The sequence below is a fragment of the Xiphophorus maculatus genome, chromosome 12 (genome assembly GCF_002775205.1).
Source record: "Xiphophorus maculatus strain JP 163 A chromosome 12, X_maculatus-5.0-male, whole genome shotgun sequence".
Lineage (NCBI taxonomy): Eukaryota > Metazoa > Chordata > Actinopteri > Cyprinodontiformes > Poeciliidae > Xiphophorus > Xiphophorus maculatus.
This window is the reverse complement of record NC_036454.1, coordinates 21461644-21487384: the sequence shown is the minus strand read 5'-3', so window position 1 is coordinate 21487384 and position 25741 is coordinate 21461644. Positions and strand designations below refer to the sequence as shown.

The following is a 25741-nucleotide window of genomic DNA, read 5'->3' as shown; positions in this document are numbered from 1 at the left end:
TACTATTAGATTTATTTATTTATTTTTTACCATCCTAGATCTCTCACCAACTCATAAAACGTTTTCCGTATTCCATTATATGATTTTAGCTGTTCAAAACAGACTAATGTAGAAAATTAATCAGTGAGAACGGAAATAACTATTTAAATTACACTAAATCCGTATATACTTGAAACGATAGTAATTATGCAAAATATGACTTTCTGTTTCTTTTACGTCGTCACTTTTTAGTTTTAATAATTTTTTTTTGTACCATGACTCTGTTTTTGTTCGAGGTCGTTTTAAAACAAGCATGGATACAAATACGTTAAATTTTTAAAACAACAAGTAAAATGATTGCAATTCACTTTTGCACAGAAGCCCAAGAAATCAACAAAGCACAATATTTTATAGCTGCATTGACTTAATGGAGACAAATGTCAAGTTATGTTTACTGCACAAAAATAACAAATCTCTGCTTTTTACTGGCAAGTATCCGTCTTCGTCTCTTTTCATGTCTCTTGTGTGTTTGTAACATTTATGCAGCGTGAAACAGCAATGCAGCGTCATCATTACTCAGGAGGATGCTGTACCTGTGCCTTTTCATGTGAGACGGCACTTTTGACTCCAAATTGATTGAAGGCATAAACTCCTCCCGCGGTACTCTGCATAGCTGTTGCCGGGAAACACTTTACTTGTCAGAACCCGTCATGAGTGGACCTCCAGCAGTTACCGCCAACCTCTGTTACTGCCATGACCTCTGAGAGGTTACTGATAGGTTACCGTCATGCAGGAAATGTGAATCTGTAAAGTTGCATATATTAAAAAAAAATAATAAAATTTTTTATACCAACAAGGTTCCCTTCAACATTCCTCCCACACATTGAGAACCTCAGGGTTATTGTGATTTATATGGTTTAGTAATGGTCAACACAGCATACGATGTTAAACTGGCAATCATTTGGTCCTTGTTTTAAATTAGCTGAAATCTGCTTTAAATAACAAATTCTTGGATGGATGTCGCCTCTGCCAGTAATAAAAATAATTGATGGCTGCTCAAGCTAGGAGGTTTAATTCTCTTAATAGTTCTTAAAGAAGACCTGGTATCAGAAGGTCGGTGCTTCACAAAAATCAGAAATGAGATCAGAAATGGGCACCAAATTTCTGATTGGTACATTTCAGCCCTTAAGATTATTTGTGAGAGCTCCCAACAGAAGGTAAGTGGTTGTCTACCTTTTAGTCTTTCAAATCTGAATGGGCAAAAAACCAATCAGCATAAATTGTGGCATTAATCTACATAAACATTTACATAAGCGTGGATATTTTAAATACAAGGGTCAGTGGTTGGGGGCAGCAGTCAAGGACGTGAGAGTGCAAATTTGATCAAAGTGGCCACAAGAGAAAGGCAGAGGTTAGGGAGTGATGTGAGAGTGTGAGAGGGAGAGTGAGGTTGTTCACAGCGGGACATAATCACCAGGTTTCTGTAACAAGCTGTCTTCAGCATCAGCAGGAGTCGGTGTCGATACTGCTCTCAATCAGGAGGAGTGGCTGTGTGACGTTAACTAAAACATTACGCACTATGGGAGGATCCACTAAAATGTAGATTTCCTCCAAACAAAACTGCAAAAAAACTGGATTCGTCACAGTACTTGGTGGACAAACTCTGCTCTAAACCTGCTTTTGAAAAGAGATCTCACAGGGAGCAACATTACCGTTTAACTTTTTACACTTTTTATTTTAATCAATAAGTCTCGCACCAAAAGTTACCTCTTGGTGTGTCCCGGTGAAAATCACAGGTGACAGAAAAATCAGAAATAACGATACGCTGCTCCGGTGTTATTAGTTTTACTGTCTGCCATGTCTCCAGAACAGCTCTGTTTTCTTTGCAGCAGATCCAGGAGATAAAGAAATGCAACCCGGTTTCCCAGAGTTCCCCCCGCCGTCATCATGTCAAACCCAGTTGACAGACAGGCTCCAATCAGAGGTCTGACACTGGAGCGCGAAGGAGGGGTGGGAAGGCGTCCCTGCAGCACGGCCCTGGGCTCGGTTTGTAAGGCTCTTTGTAGAATCTGTCTGCCTGAAAGCTAACTGGATAGCTCTAACCACAATTTGTGTTATTTGCCTTCATGCTGGTTCTTTATTTTCTCTTTTTATTCTTTTAAATATCAACTTGCTTTCTTGTTGTGGCTTATTACAGAAAACAGAAATCACAGACTCATAAGCTTCAGGGAATGTAACTCCAACTATATGCTAATGGAGCAAACATCGTACGTAAGCATAACTATAGATTAGATCATTTGACTTAGTTATAAATGTATACATAGTGTTATATGCCTGGGGAAGTGTATTTGGTGCAAGAATGGTGACTGTAGTGAATCCAGGTATTGGTGCTGGGTGTCAGAAATGCTCCAGCGGTGATAAATATAACACCTGAGGGAGTACATGAGAGCATAGGGTAATTACACCGTCCTTTAAGTGTGTGTGCATGAATGTGATGAAAAATACCCTAAGTTGTGAAGCTACAGCAGTGAGAGGAAGAATTCACATGCTGAGAAAAAGCCACTGGCTGATGCAGCCGCCAGATGCAGCCTGGCGGCCACACACACATTTACATACAGAGCACGAAGCCCTTTGGCCTTTAGAGGGCAGGCGAAGACAAGAAATATAAAAGTGAGAGTGGAGGAAGGGGGAAATTTGAAGAAGGAGGTAGAGAGGGAGGGAATGAAAGAAAGAAAGATGCAGTACTCCTTCCCTCCCTCCCCCAGTCTTTCTGGTCTGAGTCTGGGGGTAAGGCAGACAAGCTGGGATGCAGGCAGTTCCACTGCATGGTAAACACCCCCAACGCTACCCCCACCTCACTGCCTGGAAGAAAAAAGAAAAAAAAAAGAAAGACATATTCAGGGTGAGTGTCTGAACTGCAGCCAGGGGCACGGCAGCACACATCCACAGGGTGCTGCTAGCTAGCAACTAGAAATTCACAGCGAAAACAACAACCGAATGACGCACCAAAGAGAGGAATCAGACTCAGGAAGACGTACAACCAGCCAGACATCACCAGAAGCAGGCTAAAAGTCAACCTCTGCATTCTGTGACTGGTTTTAACCTAAAAGCCACAGGGGTTTCAGTGGGTGTAGTAGTTTCCTTGAAATTAATGAGTAACAATGTTGAGTTTACTTGGCTTCATTTACCTCTTTACTGTAAATAAAACAAATGCCTTGATGAGCAGAGCTTTTGTCAGCCACAGGTGACCTTCGTGTGTATTGTTAACATGGTCTCTTTAACATCCAAACAAACTGAATGTAATGATTGTGCAATGCAAGTATATTACTGGCGTGTCGCGACTACAAATCTCATTCACACAGCCTAATGTTGCCACTTAAACTACATGCAGCAGAGGTTAATTTAACCAATGAAGTTGGACAGACACCAGCAAAAGATGGCATGCCTTTGAAAGCAAACATTTTATCCATGAGAACATGAGACTCCAGGGAAACACAGGTACACAAAATACGGATACATAAACACCTCAGTGATTCAGCAGAGACCACGATCTGATTGGAGCAACACCAAATTAAAGACTAACTGTGTTAATATGTATATAAATACCCACACACATATACATACAAGATCTTTTCTTCAATGGTCCAACTGGCTGCATGTTTTCTGGCTTAAACTGTTTCACTGATGTTTCTTATGTCTCTTTTCTGATTAACTTTGACATAGTTTGCTAAAACTCTACAAATATTACTTTGCACAGCTTTTAGTTTAACCTTATTATCATCACACTCATGAGTTTTGACCTAAAGATACACAAAAAACAACAAGTTGGGTAAATTACCATCACTTATGTATGAGAGGTCCCAAGGGCCAAAACTTACACACTCTCTTACACATATCAAACTCTCTCACAGTTTGGTTGCAACGGAAGTTAACTTAAAATTTCAGTTTCTGATTGGACCCCAGGCAGGAGGAGGCGGGTTTTCACGGATAGAAAAAGAGCTGAGCGGCAGCGACTCACAGAGGCAATAAATATTTTAAATGACATTGTTAGTGCTCCTGCAGCAGTGTCAGCATCATCAGAAGTGTTAGATATTAGCTGACAGCCAGCATCGGAGTCTATCAATGCGGTAAAGCTGGCCGCCTCTTCGGAAATGGCAGTAAAGCCAGTCTGCCCTCGATCTTAATGTGAGCGACAGCACAAGTTACGGCGCTCTCCTTTCAAAATAAAAGCGCACCTCCGGTTTATGTTTGATTCACACTTTAAGTTTCCCTCCGGCGGCTATAAAAATGTAAAACTTTGTGTTAATTCATTTGCTAAAGGAAATCATGTTTCTGAAAAAAAAAAAAAAAAAAAAAATATATATATATATATATATATATGTATATATGTATATATTGTGTGGGTAAAAAATCGTGTAAAGCACATACATGTGTGTGCAACCTCAGTTAAAATTGGTCTTGTAAATTTGTCCCTGTGTCATCCTGAAGTGAGAGGAGTCACTGCTAAGATATTGTTTATATAATTGGAAAGATTTTTTGCCTGTCAAATGTCAGCAATTTTGATTTGAGACACTAGTGGCTGGTGTTTGTTCATAATGACAATACGGAGAGGAATCGAGCAGCTCGCATCTTCTGCATCAGAAAGATGTAGTTTTTAAACTTTGACCCACCTCAGGAGCATCATTCATTTTTGTTAGTGCTGAATGACTTCAAAAGCAGAGATAATGTAGATTGTAAATCTTAGATTCTGTGGTAGTGAAAAGATGGTTTCCATGGAGTATATGAATGACTATTAAGGTATTTTTGGTGTTCGATCTAGAAAACATAGGCAGATATGAGCTGTCTCCAGTATTTCTGGATTTCAGCAATTCATGAGAGGTTCTGGTCCCCAACCCGCTAAATTACATGAGATTTAGTATTTTTACAAGTATTTGTTTCTATAATTTCTCAAATAACTCAATCATTGAGAAAAATAATGACTCGTACGCAAAGGCTAAGTATATAATTTTTTGTTTGTTTTTCCTGGGTACATGTGACCTCTAAGACAGTGATGGTGGCATATGCCCAGTAGAGGCTTTTGGATGAAAGTCAAACAATTATAATTACCATCATTCTCAAGAGGATTTTTTAAAGTACTGCTATTGACAGAAAAACTACCTAGAACACAACAAAAATAATGAAGTGATTGGTTGTTTGGCTTCTTGAGAGCAATGCGGGAATGAAGACGGAAATTTACCAGGAGTCTGAAAACAAAAGTTTGGATCAAAGAATCAGCAGCACAGATATTAACAGAAGAGGTCAAGGAAAATATAAATGATAAAAAACATTTTTCTGTCAAGAATTCTTATACAGTCTTAATACACTAAAAGAGTTTGACACTTTTCAGCAACATAATTTGAACTGTTTGCCCTTTCCACTTAGAAACACAATGTAAAATGTCAATATTTATCTCTCTCTGCTCCTCTTCCATCTATCTATTCCTTCACATAACAAAAGCCTTTTCAAGAGATGGGCAAAAATTTGAAAAGGTAAACAGCAATCTGAGACAATTTCAGACCTTTTTCAAATTCCACATGATGATCCAAACAGCGAGAGGGTTTGGTTGTTTTGGCAAAGCCTGATTCAAGAAACTCAAACCGACTTTAAATTCTTGGAAAAAATGAATAAGTGCTCCTGCTGTATACACTGTGTTTCTGCCGCTCAACAATGAAGAGGTGAACGAGAGGCGTCCACAAGCAGTGCAACAATTAAAGCACTCCGCAAGTACGCAGCAGGGCATTGCTCTTCATTCAGAGAAAGCTTCAAGCAAACACACTTAACTGCTGTTGAATGCCTCCATTTATGAAGTACGACCCACTCCAGCTGGGTTCACAAACATCCCATTGTTGCCTCGCCGTTAATCAACTTCGTAAATGAAAATTCTTCTCCTGATTGTATCCTTTATTATTATCGCTGCTTTTCAACACTATAAAATTCCTTCCCAAGTTTTTGCTTAATATTTTAATTGAGTCTTGAAAAAAAAATAAGTCAGACAGAATTGCAATTTTATCACTGTGCATGAGTGATGACTTGAGGTCAGAGCTGGACGATCGAGTGCAATCCTCACGGCCAACAAAACAAAATCTGCCCAGTCTTTGCTTATTTTCTTTTCCAATCAGATTGGAGACAAAAAAATAATTGAGTTACACCTTGAAAAATGGCGTTTTGTGTCAATGACAAAAGAATGGTTTCATTATAGATACTGTCCTTGCCATTAACTATACAACATTAGTATCCAGAAGAACCTTGGGGTGTAAAAACCCCAGGAAAAATAATTACTTTAAAAAAAAAAAAAAATTATTTACTTCCTTGGTCCTTTCCCCACAAAGGAGAAATTGTGGCTAGTTTTCCCCTTGTGGAAACTAGCTATTGTGGTCAATGTGTTTGCTTAAAAATAGGTAAAGACAGGGAAAAAAATAGAGCATTAATAAACCATAAGTCATATAAAATTGTTCTACGACCCTTATAACGTCAAGCACTGTGGTTTGTTAGACAGTGATTACAGCCTGCATTTGTTGTGGCATCATTCCAGTAAGCTATAATGTATTTCTATACAGAGTTGCATCAATGTTTCGTCTTGCTGGGGGCATGAAACAATTGATATTGGTGCAAATTGTTCTTTAGAACGTCCCACAAATTCTCAAAGGTATTTTGAGAAGGTATCTCAAAGGTACCTGACCAATTGCAGCAGACCCAGATCATAGCACTGTCTCCACAGGCTTGAAAAGTAGGCAGTAGGCATGATGGGTGTCTCCTTTCTCAACCAGATGCACATATTAATCTGCAACAGGGCAAACCTGGGCTCCTCAGATCACATGACCCTGTTCCACTGCTTTTTGGTCAGAGATTATTCTGACAACATGTTTTTAATAAGTAACATGATCCGCCTCTGTACTCCCAGTTTTTAATAATGTGTTGTTGGACAGTTCTTAACTTAATTACAATAGACTCAGTAATCTTCTTTTATGTTCCCGTTGTTTTCACAACTACACGGCGTGTCTTTTAACTTTGTAAAGAAATGAGAAGCAACTCTCTTCATCAGTTAGGGTTAAATAACTTGTTGCCACCTGAAGCATAGTTATTGATGGAGCAATTATCCAATGGCAGGCTCTTACCTATTTGAATTGATAAATCCAGGTGGTGAGTTCTTTGAGCAGTGTATATGAAAAAATAAATAAAAATACACAAACAGAAAAACATTTTATCTAAAAGGAGAATCAATCAGGGAGACTTAATTCATAATACGCAAAAAACAAAAAAAGCATGTGTACTTATACTTGTATGTGTGTGGGCAAACTGGGGGGTGCAGAGAAGAAAAAGGAGACTCTAGTTAGGAATTCCCAGTGAGGGAAGTCCTTGAACTACAGCCTGGAGAAACCTGCAGCTGAAACATCAACGCACCCGAGTGAAGCCGAGGGCTGCAAACGCTGCCTCACTTCAGCTCCTCACAGTTGCCAGATCAGGACCCACGAGAACGTGAGAGCTGAACAGAATGAACTTTCTCTATTTCTTTACCATTTTGACAGCAACAAGGCCCTAGTATGCGTCAACATCTGCCTGTATGAGAGTCAACAACAGAGTCAGACAAACATGCTACTACGAATCATAAGTGACTTTGATGGTATGAAAGTCAGTTATTTAGATCTTTCTTCTCCACAAACACTTGTTCAACTCAACATCAGATGGAGTCCAGTAGATTCACTGCATTAAGCATGTGTTTTTATAAGAGAGATTCAAGCACCATGTACCAGCTTACATAGCCAACAAAGACAACTTATGCGTGAGGTGTGAGAAAAGTTTCTGCTATGAAACAAGCTTTTACCATTACTTTAAACCAAAGAGAAACAAGAACAGAGCTGAAATCTTAACTTGTCTCTAGCATCTTTGTAGTTAGTAAAGCTAGCATATTTAAAACAGCACAGACATTGTTCCAAAACTTTGGTGCAAGCATCATTGATACTCACCAGAAATATTTGTAAACAAAAACACAAGGTCAATAGGAAGCTGCCACAGACTTGGGATGCAAAACAAACCTAGACCTTTACTTAAGAAATGTGCAGACCGCAACATTTCAAGAAAACCAAGTTTAGCCTTGTTTTAACTAGAAGCGGTCAGCAGTGAACCAGGAAAACCTGCTGGTGCTTACATTTGTACCTCTGAAGTTCAAACGTTAAAGCATTACAGCAATCACATTATATTCAACTCAATGTTTGGCAGACCGGTGGGATCTGTTAACTGTTGTGCTCAGTGACAAGCTAGCAATTTAAATTACTAACACCATATTTTTTACACTATGTATTCAGATGCTAAATGGATATGTTTATTACCACATGTCACATTATGCTATTGGTGTGAAAGATTTAGTGGCATGCACTCCTCCCTTCAAAACCCACAAACACACATACAACTACATCTGCAGAACTGCACGTCTGCAGTTACCACAAAATTTTAAACACGGGGCAGCCATATTTGATTTGAATTTGGAGTAAAACTTGATTTTTCTACTTGGAATTCTGTCTTCAGGGGACGTTCCTGTTCATTTACATATCTACTTATCGACCTACGAGTCCATGTAGACTGTACAAAAAAAGCCTAATTTCGTGGTTTACACAAATGAACAAGTCCTGTTTTATCATTGTCTGTAAGGTAGTAATTGGAAAGCATATAATTTACTCAAATGGTCCTTTTTATGAATAGTTTGAGAACAAATGTTCTAAAGAATACAAACTTGAAAGAATGTAATATTAACTATCAAAATCCAAAAAAAGCTCCAAGATAAAAATTTAGCTTTGAAAGCTCATGACATGTAACAGAGCTCAATTCTACAGTGTTCAGCCTTCTTGTTATCTACTAAACGTTTTGATTTCTCTCAACCAGACTCAAGTCTGGCCAAGGCGTAGAAAATACTGTTTCATTTTCATTAGTGTCTCTTTTCACTGGCTTCATTACAGACATCTCTCTGACCATATAAACAGCTAGCTATGTGTTTAAGTAACTGCTCCTGCTGAAATAACTTCCACACCGAAGAGTATTGTTGTTACCAGCTGGTAGCTGCTTAGATATGGTGGGTTCACAGATTAGACAAAGATTAAAGTTTCATATAGGTCAGTTTCAGTCACCACCTGATTTCTCTGGGAACAGCTAAACAATCCTCTTCAAGAGTTAAAATAGTCTGATACATGTTTGTAACTTGGGGTGGGCTAACTTCGATTGATAGCAGGCCAAATAACACTGAAAGGACTGCATAAGTGATTACTGTGCAGCGACTGGATGTAGGCATCTTATAGGATCCTTTCTTTTTATTTCTCCACCTTTTCCTAACTGACACTCCTCCTCTGCATGCCAGATCGAAGCCATACCGCTGTGGCCTTTGGGTCATTTTCCACTCAAGTCGCCCAGTGTAGCCTCTGAAAAGCAGCTGAGAAAGAAAGAGGCAAAGGGAGCATCAACACGCTCTCTCTGTCCGACAGCTAATTGCAAACCAGCGTATGCTTACAGCACGCTTTGAGATGAAGGATAGCATTTGTGCATACATGCGGCAAAATACATAGCCAAGGACACTTCAGTTTTGAGTGAAAAACAAGCCGAGCTCATAGACAGGGGTCATGTGGGGCGGCCTTGGGCTAAGGAAGGAGGGGGAGAGGAGAGCAGAGTCAGCCTTGCCCTCAGCCATGGCATCCTTTCATTGCCAGCTTCGTAAGCCTGGAGGGATTGAGGTAGCGGGGGTAGGGGATCTACCCATTCCACCCCGGCATACAATATAGCTGTAAAAATGCACCCACTTGCATGCAGAGTGCAGGCCTCCGAGCGGACAGACAGGCTTACAAAAGGGGTGAGATCACTCCCAACTGAAGGCTTTGTTGGTGTGCCAGTGTCAGTGTTGCCCTCTCTGGCCTACCAAAACCTTGGCAACTAGGTTGTCTGCTGGAAACAACTAGGACAATGGGGTGAATGCCTCAATGAAATATGGTTTCTGGGATTGCAGTTGGCACTCGCAGGAATAAAACAGGCATGAATATAATGAATAAGGAGACCGAGGAATGGAAATGCGTCTGGCCCACTGGCCTGGTTTCCTATCCTGGAACAGTGCAGAAATCCTACCTGGCCAAAGTGGAAGGGGAAAAAAACCAAAAAAAAAAAACCTGATATGCAGCCACCAGCACAAAAAGTTGGAAATAAAAACTATAGTCAACAGCAAGGATGGTTATGGTAACTAAACATCATTTACCCCCGTAAGCTAAAACTTTCTACATTTAACAGCCTGGACTTGAAGATCTTAAAAGAAAGAAAAAGAGGGAGGGGGACTTATCGAAGGTGTCTATGGCAACCAAATGTAGATCATGGAAAAGAGACAGTGTGAGACAACATAGCCCGAAGTCAGGAGGACCACCTCCTCACCAACTCCCTGCTGTAGCCTTCAGACAACCTACCATCAAGGTGGGAGGAAACGGCAAACAGTCAGCAGAGAACAGATGAGAGAAAGAGGGATAATGCACCAGCCTGAAGGGTGTTTCAAACTGAGACAATTCCCATATCTGCTGTTTTGTTCAGTCCAGTAAAAAAAGACTTGGCCTAGACAGTAAAGCGAGACGTCTGCTACACACATAAACAGCCATGTACATTTGATTTCTCGCTCCTCTAATTTTGCCGATACAGATAGCAGGTTTCATCTGACCTCTTTTAATTTGCTCTCTCCCGTTACTAAGGAAGGGAGAAAAAAAGAAAAAAAGGGGAGCGCTCTCTTGTTTCCTCTCCGGGACTAAACAATCCCAGTCTAATTTATTTTTTGAGGACAGAATATGTACATGTGTTAATGGGAAAGTCAAATCAAATTAACTATAATTAGTCAAACTGAAAAGTGTGCTGAGGCAGAGGTATGTTACATGAGAGACTTGTTCGTCGCTGGAAAATAGCACTCCTCCCTTCAAAACCCACCAACACACAAATGCACGCGTTTCCTCCGCCACCTGCTGCCATACACCCAACACCGACACCCGTCACGTTCGCTTCAATTCTCCCTGAGCTCAGACTGCGTGTGGCACATTCACATGAAGATACGCAAACTGGTCCTGTTGTGACACATTTCCCAAGAAAGACCTGCGAGTGAAATTTGCAAGCGGACAATTCTGCCTTGGTTAATCTCGTCAAAACGACATCAGCAGACATGTTATGAGAAGAGGCTCAAATGTGTTTGGAAGGTCTGCACACTGCAAAGTAGCATGTGGCTCATAGACACAAGCAGCAGACAAAGAAAGGTAATATTTATGATCCAGACAAAAAAACAAAACAAGAAAACAAACAAATGCTGCAACCATTGGGACCACCATCAACTCTAATAGGGATGGAAAATCCATGAATCTTAGGATTCTTAACTTTGAACACCACATGTAGAAGACTTGCAGAAAAACAACCTATTGAGGACAGGTAACTTGCAAAACTTGACTTTTGCCTTGAAGGGGCTGCAGACAATTTAGCCCATTTGACCACCAACACTTTGCATTTGAGTGTAGCAATCAAATCTACTCGGAACGAAATAGAGATGGTGATGTTCAACACATCACGTTGAACCTTGAAGTAGATGTGCTTCAGCAGTACAAGACCACAATTTCAGCTGCATCCTGAATTGTATCAATGGTTTAGGCCTTTGATGGAGGTTTGCTGTTGTATGAGGGAAGTTTTCTTGACCTCTTCTGAGATGTGGTGGATTTTCATCATGGATATGCAACTAAAAAAAAAAATCTGCAGCAACTGCTGATGCCATCTTCTCAATATATACCAAGATCTCAGAAGGACCGTGTCTGACACCTTGTTGAATCTATGTCAACAATAATTGAGGCAGTTATGAAGGCAAAAAGGTCTCCAAACTGATACTGACTAGTGAAACTAATGAAGTGGCAATGTGTGGAACAACTGAATTCTGCATAGTTTCTTCTGTTGAGACTTTTTATAACAAAACTGGATACATCTGGTATGCAAAGTCATGGATTTAGTCAGTCTGAAGAATAAGGGTGAGCTCCTCTACCTCTTGTATTGCACATGAAGTATAACACAGTAAGGCAAGTTTTTGTAAATCAACAGTTCTCATTTTCATGTGAAATACCTAATAGTTATCTAGCTCCATATTGTCCCAAGATCATCTACATCTTTGTCATTGGTTTCTCTTCAAAGTTCAAAGACTGCTGACCCACCATTCATACATTGCTGTAAATACATTAGCGCCATCTTATAAAATCTATGCTTTCTTTCATAAACATATGTTTAAACTTTAGTGGAGTCATATTCTGCCTGTTTTGTTCACAATGTTATATAACAATATGGTATTTTGAAGGTATGGCACAAAGGCTCAGTTTTCTTTAAAGAAAACTTCGCAGGTTGTAATGAGACGTTTGACTTTATGTTTCCATCTCTTTCTTGAGACCTGTGTTTTGGGAGGCAGATGTTTATACACAGAAACTATTTTAGCCTTTAACAAAAAAGTCTTTGGTATTTATCCTGCTGGTTTTCACAGAGAAAACCAGACACACTAGAACACAACAGACTGCTAAAAAGGGGATTTACCATTAATATTTCCCTAGTAAGCAATCAAGCTGAGCAAGTGACCATCTTCAAGTAGTATTTGACTAACCTGCATGTTCCAGTAACATTTTAGCGATGTCCAAGTGTCCGTTCAGCAGGGCATCGTGCAGTGGACTAACTCCGGCGACCTGGTCAGTGAGGACAGGGGCGGGGTGGTGATGCAGCAATGCTCTCACACACTCAGTGCTGCCATGGTTGCATGCTTCATGGAGAGGAGTCCAGCCTGCATGGTCTACCAATCACACACAAAGCACAGTGTTTCACAAAGCAAGCACACAAACAAAGCTGGCTTAAGCCAAAATTTAGAGAAGATATTATGTATGAGCTTTAATACTGAATATGCTGCAGGAATATTTTGAATTGATAAAATTATAAAGAAAAAAAATCATACCTAAACTATGCTGCTATTTAGTTTTTCTCATGTCTTGTTTCGTAAGACAGCACAAAGCACATAAAGCACAATGTCTTTAGTATCAAATACGTGTGCCTAACAAAATTCTCATAAACAGGATATCGATTATTAATGTACTTTTCAATTCCTCAGAATATATTTCTACAGAAGAAATTCTCACACAGATGGGCTCTTTTAACCATTCAAACAGAAAAAAATTTGAAATTTGATTTTTTGGGGAGAAAACTTCAAAAAGCTTTATAATTTATACAATGGCTTTGCTTGATCAGGTATTGAAAATCAGGCAGATATTGAGATGCCACCTTAAGCATTCTTCTAACACCAACCAAAACATCAGAAATCCCTTTGTTAACTGCACATTTCCATTAGAGAATGACAAGTTATTATGTTTTACCAAAAGTCATTCTGAAATATCAAAAGGCATTATGTTCGCTCATCAAGGCTGATGTAAATCTATAATCATAGGGAGCCCCAAACCCACCCCACATTCATTCTAGACACACCCTTTACATTTTAGCTAAAGGTTAAACCTCGGAGATGGCGCACTCCGATTTCTTAGCTCCTTTTCTTCCCCCATTGTCAATCGCTCTTCGAAAACCCCAGAACAGCCGGTGCGGCTGCAGGAACAGGGAGAGAGTTTCCAAGAAAAACGGAAACGCGAGGGAGTCTTACCTTTAACATTGACGTCTGTGCCAGGAAACGCCAGGATCTGAAGCACCGTTTCCACTTGGTTTGTCTTGCAAGCTCTGTGTAGGAGGGTCTCGCCTTCATCCAGGAAACACACACATACACGCCCGCACACACACATACACAGAAACGGACAAACACACCGAAAAGAGAGAGAAGAGGCAAAAGAGAAGAGAGAGATCCAAAATTAGGGTGTGCCTGATGTCCTTCCCATAGTCCCCATGCGTAAGAAACACACACCAATAAAATACCACTGAAATGTCCCCAAACACGTAAAAGAACTGACCTAAAAAGTAAGACCCACCAATGAGGATGCGATTTAAGGAGTGATGAGAAAAGGGGGTTGATCTTTCAAGGGGGGGGCAGAAGAGATGAGAGTAAAATAAATTATAGATGAATAGTTCGGTTAATTTGCCTCGTTCTTTCCTCTGTAACAAAGATTTTCCAGCTACACCCTTGACCAAAAATGTTAATATCAGGGCAGCCGGTGAGTGTATAAAAGGTCTTGTGAGAAAGCAGCTTCCTGTCTGCTCGTTTCTGTATTCTTACTTGAGAGGAAGTTATGGTAGAGAGCCCACGCACAAAGGCTCTGAAAGGATTTTTCACAGATTTTGGGTTCAAAAGCTCCACTGGGCATTCCAAGTTTCACCACGTGATATTTATTCAACAAACTACCAGAGAAAAAGACAGTGGAAAAAGAAGAAAAGAAAAGAAAACTCAAAGGATTCAATTTACATTTTTAAACACAATTTTCGTTCCTCTTTGAATTCGCCACTTTTTCTTGATACAATACAAAAAAAATATATCTCAGGAATATATTAGGAGCAGGAGCCCCCTTTCTTCATGTATGGCTGAACTTCAGAGAGGAAGTTAAAGGCCAAGCATGAGTGGCTGTATAATGCAGGCTTGCAAAGCCTGTAATAAATGCTTTACTGGTTCTCCCCAGGATGCCTCCCCCAGACAGGGGCACCACTCACACGCACACGGAGCAAAGACTGGGGTAACAGGAGGGGCAACAAGGATGGAAGAGACGCAAGGGTAAGAGAAGAAGGGGGGATGTAGACAGTAAAAGCATTTCTTTTCATTTCAAAACCTCTCTGTATAATACTGACTCTGCTGGATCCTAGTCATTTTCAAGACCAACCTTTATGAATTAAACTGCAGTCAATAATACTTACAAATATGAGAAAGAAAAAAAACTTTAAAAAAATAAATAAATAAATTTCACAAAGGAGTATATCTTTCTCCCACTAAGATGCAGGAGGACAACATAAAGCAATAATGTTTAGTTTAAATGACACTAAATACAGATTCATTTCACATAAAATATGCAGTTAAATTTACTTGGAAAAACTATTCAAAACTGAAAAAAGTAACAAAAATAAAAAATAAAATAAAAAATTGGTGTACATTAGTTTTCTGCTTAAAGGTACTTTGCGTTCGTGCATATTTCTAAGATGAAAAATTATCCACATTTAAATTTTTCTTACCAATACAAACATAAAGAATAAATAAAGACTCACTATGAACCAGCAGCAAATAGAAACTAGTGCTCTGCTGACCCGGCCTACAAAACATAAGACTGCATTTAAAGAAGGCCACATATTTGACTAATTTATAAGCTGCAGATACTGGCCTAAATGAAGTTATATTTTTCATACATTAAGCTGATAAAACTTTAAAATTAGTGAAAGTACTCTGAGACAATACTGTAACAAAAATGGATAAAGTTTAAAAATACCTTCCTCTGATAGATCACTATTGGAATAATTTGTTTCACCTTTCACATGATGAAAGCAGATGACTGAAATAAAAAATATCTGTAAAATGTAGAAAAATATACAAATGACTCAGAGAACGCTACGTCATTGTTGTTGCAAGGTGACATCTTCTGGAACTATTAATAAAGCAAACCAACGTATCCATAAATTAAAAACAAAAAGCAGCAAAACAGACAATGAAAGCAAGTCCAAACCACAGTCCTTAATGAGTAAGCTTTAGAGTGAGGTATGTCAGGGTTTTAGTGGGCTGCTGCACAATTACTGGGCGCTAAAATGCTGCGATTAAACAACCGTTCCACTGCACCTTATGTGTACACATCCTCGCAAATGCCAGAACCAATCCGCACAGTGTTAAATCACTTTAATGGCTCCAATTTGGACACAACGCCTCTATTATAGGGGTAATTGCATGCTCAGCATTTACAAGCACGGAAAGGATAAATCCGGCTGTCCTTTTCTATAAATCCCCCGTTTCACACTTTAATAGAAAAGTTAAATGTACATGTTGCTGCTTTATATTCCCTCAGTCTGCTTGCTGTTCTCCTGTAAAGCGGCATTTGGCCCGCTGATCCTCCGGACCAAAAAGCTGCTGGGTGCCTGTAACAATGCCATTTCTCAGGAATGTGTTAGGAGGGAATTCTGTGGCCAGTTATTGGATGTATTTAAAACTATTTGAAGAGTACTATTGTCGCTGGCTCCAAAAGTCATGGCAGTGAAATAATTTCCCAAGGCCAAGATTAGTGCAACTCCACTGGAGAAAAACAAATTATAATAAAACCTTAAGAGATATTAACATTAGCAGCCAACAGTTTAGAAATCCACCAGTGCAAACAGAGGACCGACTTCATTTACTGTGACTCTGAAAAACAAAATGGAGCATCAGGGCATTGTCCATGTCACGATCTCTGTATGTATGAAATAGATAGGTAAATTAGAAGTTACTCTCTGTACAGTACTAAAGAGCTGTAGATGTCTCCATCTTTCTTAATATGATGAAGTAACATGGCACAAACACGTTTTTCAGAGCAAATCAATCGTCCAGGAGGATTTAATGCTGCAAGTCGATGCAATCTGATGACTTTCCTTAGTTGGAAATTTTTTACCCTTTAAACTAACATTCATCAAGGATCCTTGAGTAACTAGAATCAATTGAATCAAAAATGTTTGCATGATTGAATAAAAATGTCTTATTTTCAAAGTGCCTTCAGATGCCGTGCTGTGAATTGGCTCTTTATAAATAAGCTGAATTGAACAAGTGGCTTAAAGAAAATAAGACAGATAAAGGTCAGCATGCACACGTGGCCACAAAGAATATACCTTTTTAAAACCATCACAGGAGTTTGCTGTCATAGTATTACAATTCTATATGAAACCATAAAAAATATAGCTAAGAATAAGACAAAGGCAATACAGCTGTGGATATTGTGATCACGTAGGTACTATATAGCTCCAGACATTCTTTGTTCTGAGTTTTTTTTTTAATTAGAGCTATTTGAATACATTTTCAGACTCAAAGTGGAGACAGAAGTCCATAAAGTGCTGACAACAGGACAAATGTTTCTGCATGGCAGCATTCTGTACAGTAAACTCTGTCTGGTGAACAAAGCATAGATCTAAAAGCTGCCAACGATTCTTGGTGAAATCGTTTCTGCCACCATCTATGGTAGTTGTACCCATGTTAAAAATACTTTGATCATCAATAATTTAGTTTCTACAAAAAGGTAAAGTAGGTTTGGAAATCAATCTTGTTTTCAATAAAAAATAATAAAAAAAGAACAAAGCACATTTTCAAAATGTTCAATATAGGAAGTAACTATTTTTATGGCAGACTTTTTTCACTAGAAAGCCACAATTCTGCAAAGCATGCTTCTGCATTGCAATGAGGTTATATGTGATGCTGTACTTGAAGTACAACATCACATAAGGTATATTTTTGTCAACAACCATCCCACAACACACAAAAAATATGCAAGGAAATCGCATACAAATGTATACAGGAGGAAGCATCCCTGACTAGAAATGCAGGAAACTTAAGAGATTGGTTAAATTGATTCCAAATAACAAAACTCATTGCATTGTTGTCTTAAAGTCAGACAAAGCCACATTGAGTGATTTCTATTAGTAAGTCAGAAACAGGTGGGAATTTGCTATTTTTTGGTGCCAGCTATTGTTAGTAATACAATTCAATGACAATGTCTGTCTAATTGCTTACCATACTAAAGTAAGCTGAGAGCAAAGTGCTTAAATCTGCAAGGAGCCAGGAAAAATACAGACATAACGGACACAATTAAAAATATTGTGTGATTATCTGATATGTCTTGATTCACAGTTCAGGGATGAAATTTGGAATCAGTCATTATTTGAGCCTGAAAGCAAAATTCTTGTTTAACAGGTGGCGTCACTTTTCAACACTCGCTGAAGAGTCAATGAAAATCCGTAAATGTGCGATGCATGTACCTCAAAAAGTAAATTCATTGTGATATTTCTGGAAGGCACTGCTTTTTAAATGCTTCTACTTAGTTAAAATATCTTATTTACCCATCAGAACCTGTATTTGGAACAAGACAAATAAAATGCAATGGAGCAAAATTCAGCCTTTCTTGTAATCTTTTACAGTTTTCGTAAGAAAACCTCTCAGAAGTGTATTAGGACATTGGTTGTTTTGTCACATATTTGTAGCTAATTTGCAATGCAGTATGGCTTCTGTTTGTTGTAAACCAGACTTTACTTGCACAATGTCCTACAAAACCATCTTTTCCAAATTTCCTTTGATGACATTGTTAATAAAACAGCTAAGATGACAATGTTTGGCTCACAGAAGATTAACATTTTGCTACAGCAAAGGTTATTCTCAAATAGTAAATGAATGATAAATCTCTGAGATCCTGAGTCTTTGTGGGAAAGTTTTCTCTCCTAAATAACTTCTACTGAGTTATTGTTTTTCTTCTATAGGATGCTTTTCCTTCTTTCTATTTTTTTCACTTGTCCACCTGTCTGATTCTTTTGTGTGTACCCTACACAACTGTCAGATACAAGGACTGGACAAAAAATGAGATAAAGCAGAGCCAAAGCTTCTGAAAACCCTGGAAAACTACAAACCAAGGCAACTCTAAAACATGAAAAGAATTGGTCATTTTTCTCAAAGAAAAGCAGAACAAATGTAAGAACTTCAATATTTAATATTATCAAGAATTTGTTTTGTTGCTGGAATAAATTATGCCCAGAAAAAGCTATAGTTTTAAAACTTTTTAAAAGTAAAACCTATTCATATTACACTTGAAAGACTAAAAATTGACATATATGGTTAGTCTTCGGAATGACATACGGCAAAATGCAAACAGGTTTTTAACTTAGCAATTCTTGTCTGACAATTTATGTGCAGTATATTTAGGTTCATTAAAATTGATATCCATGCTGAGATTCAAGAAGCAAATGCAGAACAGGAGGGGGAAAAAAAGAGAAAAGTTGCTCCCAAATCCCTCAGCCCTCTGAGCAAGTGTGACAAAGACACAGGGCTTCCACAAGGCAAGTCAGATGCTCTAAAGCAAAGATGTGTAGAATACAAGAAAGCAAGCTAACACATGTGGGTGAAAAGTGCCTGTAACAGGGAAAATGAGAAGGGAGAAAAGGGGGGATGAGAAGAGAGGGGATGAGAGGGCGAGAGGGGAGAATGCGGTGCCAATGGTTCATCAAAAATTAATGCCAAGCGCATTGGTATAGAGATCACGTAGTAGGAAAACAACACATGCCAACAGCCTTGAGTCTCCCGCCTCAGCCCTCCCTCCTCCTGTGCCTCTCCTTTACCCTCCACCCTTCCTTTGCACCGGCACAGGGCCTTTCTGATCAGGTGGAGGAGGGAGAGATGAGCTCTGACACTTTCGAGAGTTCACAAGGAGTGCGCTGCCTATAATTGCAGGAAGTTCCACCAGTGCAGCCGCTGCATATCTGCAGCTGTACCCTAATTGCTGCGTTTAACATCCCTAAAATGGAGATCTAAGGCACACTTTGAGTACTAATGTGTTAGGGTTGTTTTTTAAGTTAGAAACCCATTATCTCCATCTGTCACACTTTGGTTATTGCTAAAAAAAGAAAAGAAAAAAAAAGTGGATAAGACATGAGAAAAACAGAAAGCACAGTTTTGGATTTTAATGCAAATTGATAAAGAAAAGGAAGGAGGCGCGATATGGAAAGTGGTAACAGTCCAACCTAAAAGAAAATACATGGCTGCCTCAGTTATTCAGCCAAGTTGCTCATACAGATGAGTGAACATCCAATTCGTTGCAAATCAATCACCATCTTCATACATTATGTGCTCTTCACTGAACTGAAAGTGATGACAGAGCTATCATGTCCCGTTTTAATGATGACCTACTGTCAAGCCTAAGTCGATTAAAAGTGCACATCTTGCAAATCTGAAGCCACATTGCCAAGCAGCGGCGAGTCAGTGTGGGTGCATGTGCCACATACCTGCTGCGTTCACTCTGTTCATGCCTCTGGGGGCATTTTCTCGCTCGGGGCTTTCTTCAGTCACCGGCCTGTTCTCGGTCCTAGAAGATAAGATTTCAAGAAGAAACAAGATATTTGACATTTCACCCAAACTCAACAATGATTTCAGTCACTGCTAACGTAATGATGAACAAGTGACATGCCAGTCTCAAGACTTGTACAATCTCTTATGGGTTTTCATCAAACATCCTTCCATCAGTTCTAACGAGCTGTCCTGAAATAAAGTAGTCCCGCAGCATGATTCTGCCACCACCGTGTTTCACCACAGGGATGGTATATTTAGGATGATGTGCCCTTTTAGTTTTCTGCTGAACACAGTTCTGCATGTGGGCCAAAAGGTCACATGTTATGTGATCAGAGTACCGGTCTGACAGGTGCTAACATTGCTTTTGCCCATTTTCAAACGTGAAACTGTACTGGCAAGTAGAATTGGATTCACTGCTCAGTATTAGGTACCATTAGCAAATTCAATCCCTCATAGTGTGGTATCGTCCTTATATGAAATCTGACAATAACTGTCAAATCTCTTGCTGTGTTGGCCACACACACTTCACACGTCCCATCTTCTATTCCTGTCTCCAAAGTACTTTTCCTCCCACTTAACAACTCAAAAGCGGAGATGAAGAATTCGACGCGAGCAAGCACATTAGGGGGAAATAACTAGCAAAAGAAAGTGAAACCTCTTCAAAGTGGTGGCGTGCTAATAGCTGTGGGCTGTCACTAGTCCTGTGTGTGGGTACGGAGAATCTGTCGGCATGGAGCCTGACAGGTGTCCTGTGTGTATATGCTTGTGCACGTGTGCGAGCGCCACGCTGAAGTGGAGGTGCCATCCGTATTACAGGGAAGAAGCTTGTTCCCTGGTAATTGGGTTGTTCAGAAGCCAGGAAGGAGCTGCCAGCAGTTGAGGAGGAAACACGCTTCCTGTCACGTTGCTTGTTATTAGCAAGGACAGGGACGAGAACAGATGAGACAAGCTGCGGGTGTGTGTGCGAATGCGAGGCAGAATCCATAATGCAGTCTATGATGAGAGTGTACCTCTTCTCATCGCGAACCACCCTATCCCCCCTCCCCCAAGTGTCCCTCTGTCCGCATCAACCAGCAGTAGGGTCTGAAGACATTGTATAGGGCTTGTGTATTTTACTTTTTACTTTGGGAAGAAGGGAAGCTGGCAATGGTGCAGTTATCAGATCTGGACCCAGAACAGAATTTGACTTTGGATGCAGACTTCATAATGAAAATCTAAGCAATAAGTAAAGCAACTCATTCCCAGTTCATAGTAAAAAAATGCATGATGGAAAATCTTCACCTAAAAGTGACAAAGCAGTTCTTAATTTTACACACGAAGCACACAATAATAGAAAAAAATCTCAACTTTGAAGTAAACACCTAGCAAAAAAATGTTTGGAGTTGCAAATCTGAAACGGTCTCTGTCAGCTGTTTCACTTCAGAAAACATACCTGAAAATTGTATGAGTGGAATATTTGTTTTTGGATTAACTATATGAAAAAGTCATGAAATTACTCAATATGGAGAAAAAAAACAATTGACTGAACATCATCCAAGAGTAGAGATTCAGTATTTTTTTTTTCAGTGAGTTTGACATACACGACAAATCAAATGACACTGTCAGGTGCTTTAAAAGATGTCGACAACTGAGCAACGCGCAAGGCCTGATTAAACCAGCAGGAGGTTTATCTCAGTTTAATTACAGCTTCCCTTCTGCTAACAGCACTCAGCGCTGCGTGGCCAGCCGGCGAGTTAAACGGTCATCTAAACAGTCGGTCAATCAGTCGCCCTGTCAGGTCGCTGCGGCTTGGACACGCGCCCTCGCTGCAGCTCCTCCGCTGGAGCGGAAGAAAAACGTCCACCGTCTCACATATAACTGCACACACACATTCACTCAAAAGTCTTATGTGCGCCATCAGACAGAAATGCATGAGAAAAGGGTCACATGTCTCTTTACAACCTTCTTTTCATATCCAAAACCATACATACTGGCAGGATTTAGTTGGAAATCCATTTAACACATGTAACGTTTTTACTGAAATCACACATCTGAGGTAAATAAAAAGTGACATATTTAAAGGCTCATATTATGTATTTTGTAATGTCACGCATTCTTGCATTTAAGTTTTTTTTGCATCGAAGACTTTAATAATTTAAGTATTTCCAGCTGTCTAAACATAGATGGTTCAGTTTCAGAAAAGTGCCAGACTTAATAAATGCTTCAACATAACATGTGCTAATTGATTAGAAATGCCAAGATCAATGAAATTCTGAACAATATCATGAATTCAAGCATGAAAAATGAGGCAACAAGATTTGCTTTTGGTTTCTGTCTTCAATTTATCACAGGCTTTGTCATTGTGGCTTCATTCTTTCTTTTGGGGTCAAATGATTTTACATGCCCTTTGGCATTTCTTTATCTCATCCGCGCAGACTGCATTCCGCGTTTCCCTTGGTTCCGCTCATGCATGTGTCGAAATTAGCTAAAAGCAGTACAAGTGCAAGAAAAGTAGGAAGGGTAGCAGATATAGAAGAGAGAATGGGGAGGGGAGGAGAGAGATTTGGTCAGTTCATGAACCAGTAGCCTTCAAATGAACCTGCTCCCTGGTGACTCCTGCTTTACTCTGGGCCAACTACCTGCTGGTGAAACAGCAGATGTCTGACACGGTAAGGAGGGAGAAAGACTCTGTGTGTGTGTGTGTGTGTGTGTGTGTGTGTGTGTGTGTGTGTGTGTGTGTGTGTGTGTGTGTGTGTGTGTGTGTGTGTGTGATTGCATCAAGAGAAGGGATTTAATATGCAAGAAAAGATAAAGAAAAAAGTGGAATGTGGGCTGAGAGGTGGTGGTCATAAGGGGAGACTGAAGACCCTAATGGTAGTCTATCTACTCTGTCCCTGACCAAATCATAAGGTAGTGTTAGAGAGGACACGTGTGTCTAGGCTTATCCTTCCTGTGTGCCCCTCCTCTTAGCAAGCACACACTGATGGCACCGGACCTGGGTATAACCCATGCCAGCTCCTCATGCTCCCTCTGACCTTTATTTGCCTGTCTCTAGATTTCCCAAAGCCCACACAGCACTCCTCCAATAAATTCATGCAACTTTGCTTCTCACCTCCTCGTCCCTCCAGGTGTTCCTTTGTTCCTTTTCACTCAATTTTCCCATCACATCTTTACTTTTATCACCTGTTTTTTTTGTGTGTTATTGACAAAGGACAGAGGTATCGCACAGTGCTGGAGGAAGTCTGTTATTTCAGATGCACCGAATCCAACAAAGACTGTGACGATGAGTGATGCAACCATCTAGACTCAATAGGCATAGGAAGGTTCTGTTTCTGTAACTTGAGAGCTCTTAATAATTCCAACTCATATTTTATATTCAAAGAGAACTGTCTCTGGCACCCAAGATAAAGACAAACTGTGACTGACTGACCTGCTGGTCCCCTGACTCGTGCAGCTGTGGGAGGTTTTCTCAGTCTTGTAGGTAGCAAAGCTGGGACTTTGAGCTAACGTTCCCAGAGCGGGCAAGTAAGAACACACCTGTTGGAAGTGACATATGAGGTTAGACAGTATATGTACACTTTGAGTGGAAGGGAGTGAAACTGAGCGGCTATAACAACCAGATGTTTGCACTGACACAACACGTTTTTGATCTACTTCCAAGATGCTTAACATAGAATCAACAGACTATTAAGGTGCAATAACATCAAATTTACTTCATGCTTTTTGTTTATTGCAGAAAAATAACGGTCCAAAGAAACCAACCACTGATAGCCAGCCATTAACTAGGTACAGTATGAGATTCTCCTTGTGTGACGATCACCTTTGGTAAATCAACCACAGGAATAAAACTGTAGCATAATCTAACTGCCATTAATTAAAAAACGAAAGGCAACAATTATTTGTACTGCTGCTAAAGCAACATTTGATATAAAGACAAGAGCAGCAGCTTGACGTGCCCCAGCTTGCTGTTTGTAGTTTGCTACCTGCCGCTTTACAGCAGCAGTATTCAAAGTGATAGGAGAAACTTCTTGTCTGTGTTTTCCCTTCCAAAAGTAGCCAAATCTTTCTATTTATGCAAGGAGATGCAACAATGTGGGAGACTTTTTTCGGAAGACCTGATGGGCACTGCGTAACAACTGCTGGGATAGGAGGCAACTCTAAGTTACCCTTATAGTTTGAGAAAACTCTGGTCGCTTCAGCACTTTGTCTGATACCATAAGAAAATAAAAAATAAATTGGATAGTAATAATTTTATGTTGGTAATCAGACCTTACATATAGATATTGGGTGTATTTATTTAGAATATAAAGACATTTACACTAAATACCGTGAACTGTACAAGTCCATTATCTTTCATCTGAAAATCAACACATTCAAAACAGCACTAAAAATGTCAGCATCAAAACATGACAACTTCCAAGAAAAGATATGTTCACAATAGTTAAATACAACACAAAATAATATACAATTTATCATGCAAAAATTTCTCTGCATGAACGTATAGCTAATATTTTAAAACCTTTCATTGGGCCAAAAAGCAATGAATAATGTAGGTTTATTGGGTCTGACTAGTTTTGTCTGTGCAGATCTCTGGAACAAATATTTCTGTAATTTAAAAAAAATCAATCAGATATCATGTCTGTATCGTCAACATATGATTATGGTACACTTAAAAAAAAATGCAACATTTCTGTGGTAAACACTTACCATTTTCTTGAGAGAGAGAGGTTCATCGCCAACAATGAAGCCATTTCTGCAGCAGAGATTCCTGAAGATGGCATCAACTACGACCAACTTTAGCCTGGTGGAGTGAACTCTGCAAACCAGCTCTACCAAAACGGCTGGACACAGATCTAGAGGTGAAAACACAAAACATAATATCTTGGAATATATAGTTTTGTTAATTATGATGGTTTCAAAAAAATTTAAGTATAAGCTAAACCCTCTTCAGCATTTTATATGCTCACTGCAGAGGAAACATGTCTTAGTTTTACCGTATAAAAGTGTTAAGTGGGGCAATTACACAGCAATTAAAATAAAATACAAATTTTAACAATCTAAGGCAAATATTTAGACTCCAAACAGACAAAATCCAGTTTTTATTCATCCATACCCTGGCTAAGAATGGCAAGGTGCTCCGAGAGGTCTTTGAGGCCTTTTTCCACCAGACTCTGATTAAGTTTAAAGTGCTGCTGACACCAAAACTCCACCAACACAGACAGAAGATCCAGCAGAGTGTCTGCCAAATACAGCTCCCGCTTCTCTGCTCCCTCAGCAAATTCCTTCAGTGAGAATAAACATCATACTATGGATGAAAGCAAGCTTTATAAATAACATCAATTACAGAAGAACACTAGATGCAGTAGGTGAATGCCTGACCCTTTATCCAATGGAAAATCCATTGGATAAATGGCATTTCCAATTTATCCAATGGCAGCCAATGCCATTATTTACCATAATGGCAGCTTCTTTTAGGAGCTGAAGAAGCTTTTTCACAGTGCAGGAGAGCAGTGTTGTTCGTTCCCACACGGTCCAGAAAGTCCCATAGAGAAATGAACCAGAAGCTGGTGCAGATGACGCTCTGGGTTGGTTAGAAAACATAAAGTCTCTGATGGAGAAAAAGACAGAGATATATGATTATGGTGCATAATCATATTATCATATCTATTGAGATTATTTATCTCAATAAATAAAAAAAAATCACTTATTTCAGTAAATCTAATTAAAAAAACAAGATTATTCTAGTCTATAGAGTCA

The 25741-nt window shown here is 39.4% G+C and overlaps 1 protein-coding gene across 3 annotated transcripts in view; it reads right to left on the bottom strand.

Annotated features, from left to right (window-relative positions):
• slf1 (SMC5-SMC6 complex localization factor 1) overlaps nt 1-25741 on the bottom strand; it is a 38289-nt gene that overhangs the window by 3288 nt on the left and 9260 nt on the right. The window contains exons 11-19 of one of the 3 annotated variants that reach the window (XR_002753584.1): nt 25439-25592; nt 25098-25266; nt 24692-24837; nt 23415-23521; nt 19942-20021; nt 13679-13771; nt 12644-12826; nt 1454-2841; nt 573-783 (exon numbers count right to left, since the gene is read on the bottom strand). Coding sequence is in view for 1 of the 3 variants with exons in the window: in XM_014470417.2 (XP_014325903.1) it covers nt 12644-12826; nt 13679-13771; nt 19942-20021; nt 23415-23521; nt 24692-24837; nt 25098-25266; nt 25439-25592 (932 nt within the window). In the remaining 2 variants the exon portion in view is untranslated. Of the gene's footprint in view, nt 1-572; nt 2842-12643; nt 12827-13678; nt 13772-19941; nt 20022-23414; nt 23522-24691; nt 24838-25097; nt 25267-25438; nt 25593-25741 lie in introns of all 3 variants that reach the window. The other 2 variants (XR_002753583.1, XM_014470417.2) reach the window with 2 other exon arrangements.